This window comes from Arachis ipaensis, chromosome B03, assembly GCF_000816755.2.
Source record: "Arachis ipaensis cultivar K30076 chromosome B03, Araip1.1, whole genome shotgun sequence".
Classification (NCBI taxonomy): domain Eukaryota; kingdom Viridiplantae; phylum Streptophyta; class Magnoliopsida; order Fabales; family Fabaceae; genus Arachis; species Arachis ipaensis.
Genome location: NC_029787.2, coordinates 33,211,262 through 33,213,164, shown reverse-complemented (window position 1 = coordinate 33,213,164; position 1,903 = coordinate 33,211,262). Strand labels below are relative to the sequence as shown.

General features: G+C 42.1%; 1 protein-coding gene across 1 annotated transcript in view; it reads left to right on the top strand.

Annotated features, from left to right (window-relative positions):
- LOC107632884 overlaps positions 1 to 1,001 on the top strand; it is a 6,105-nt gene extending 5,104 nt beyond the window's left edge. Inside the window, exon 4 of the mRNA XM_016336523.1 lies at positions 829 to 1,001. Coding sequence (XP_016192009.1) covers positions 829 to 1,001 — 173 coding nt within the window. The remainder of the gene's footprint in view (positions 1 to 828) is intronic.

Here is a 1,903-nt window from a genome sequence, read left to right as displayed (position 1 = left end):
GAACCGACAGATGAATAGCCGTGCCGTGACAGGGTGCGTTGATCATTTTCACTGAGAGGATAAGGTGAAGCCATTGACAAGGGTGATGCCTCCAGACGGTTAGCCGTGCCGTGACAGGGCATTGGATCATTTTCCCGAGAGATGACCGAAAGTAGCCATTGACAGTGGTGATGTATCACATAAAGCCAGCCATGGAAAGGAGTAAGACTGATTGGATGAAGATAGCAGGAAAGCAGAGGTTCAGAGGAACGAAAGCATCTCCATTCGCTTATCTGAAATTCTCACCAATGAATTACATAAGTATTTCTATCCCTATTTTATTATATTATTTTCGAAAACTCTATAACCATTTGATATCCACCTGACTGAGATTTACAAGGTGACCATAGCTTGCTTCATACCGACAATCTCCGTGGGATTCGACCCTTACTCACGTAAGGTATTACTTGGACGACCCAGTGCACTTGCTGGTTAGTTATGCGACGTTGTGAAGATATGTTTAGACCATGGTCCTGTGCATCCGTTTTTGGTGCCATTGCCAGGGAATCAATTTCGAACAACAATTCACAACCCGAGTAGCAATTTCGCATACCACTCTTCTTAGTTTCAAACCAAACAGGGTCAATGATAGGGGATTGTGGATTTTGGGATGGGTTCGCCTGGATATGGAATTTCCAGTGGAGGAGAGAATTATTTCAATAGGAGTTGGATTTAGTGAACCAGCTTCACAACACTCTGAGGCTGGTTAAACTTGATCCTGGGAGAGAGGATAGAGTTGTATGGAAGTATGATAAACAAGGAATTTTCTCTACTAACTCATTTGTGCAGGTGTTGCAGGTGGAAATGGTCCCGGCGGATATATCAAGCTACAGTTTCACAAGGACTATTTGGAAAGGCCTGGTCCCTCCCAGGGTAGAGTTATTTGTCTGGTTTGCCCTGATTGGCAGAGTCAATACGAAGGAGAGGCTGAGTCGGCTTGGGGTCATTCACCAAGAAGATAATTTATGTGTGTTATGTAACAATGGTGTTGAATATGGTCACCATATATTTCTTGGTTGTAGCTTTTCTTGGCAGGTTTGGTGTGCTTGGTTGTCATATGTTAGAATGCAATGGGCTTGTCCAGGTACAGTGAAGGAACACTTCCAAAGTTGGACTGAGAACTCAAAAACAAAGCAAGAGTGTAAGAGGTGGATGGTGTGCTTCTGTGCGATCATTTGGAACATATGATTGGAACGGAACCGGAGGATATTTCAGAACAACGGGAAAGGGGTTGAGGATATTATCAACTTGTCTTTTCTGAACTACAAGGAGTGGTTAGGTGCAGACCCCTTCTGTTGTTGATGGCAATGCCGGAGATGACAAAGGGATATCTACATTTTCTTTTTGTTCTATTTATTTTCTTAGCTTGATTTTATTTTGCTACTCTTCTTGCTCCACTCGTTGTTGAGCTCTTCGTTCAAAAAAAATGTTAGGATTAGTATTGGGCTTATAGTCTAATTAGAGAATTATTCTATAAATAGGAATAAAATGTACTAGTATAGGTATGCATAATGTAATTGGAAACTCAATTTCTCTCTTGGCCTTAATTCTAGGGATTTCTATTATATTCTTTCTAAATTTCTATCTAATTCTTTATCTCTTAATACAAATTCGTATCAAATGGTGTTTTCATTGAACTACATGCCCGTGCCGATCACCACTTTCCACGGTGGTTCGGATTCCAGTCTCGTTCCTTTGTTCGACAGTCATAATGGTTATTGGTGGATCCTTTGTTCTTGGAAGCGGTGGAATGCAACCAGAGTATTGGAGGCTCACCGTTTTTGAGAGGTCACAGGAGGACTGATCGGCCGCGATATGACCTCGTTTCGGTTCTGGTAGCAACGCAATCCAATGGCAGATTGGT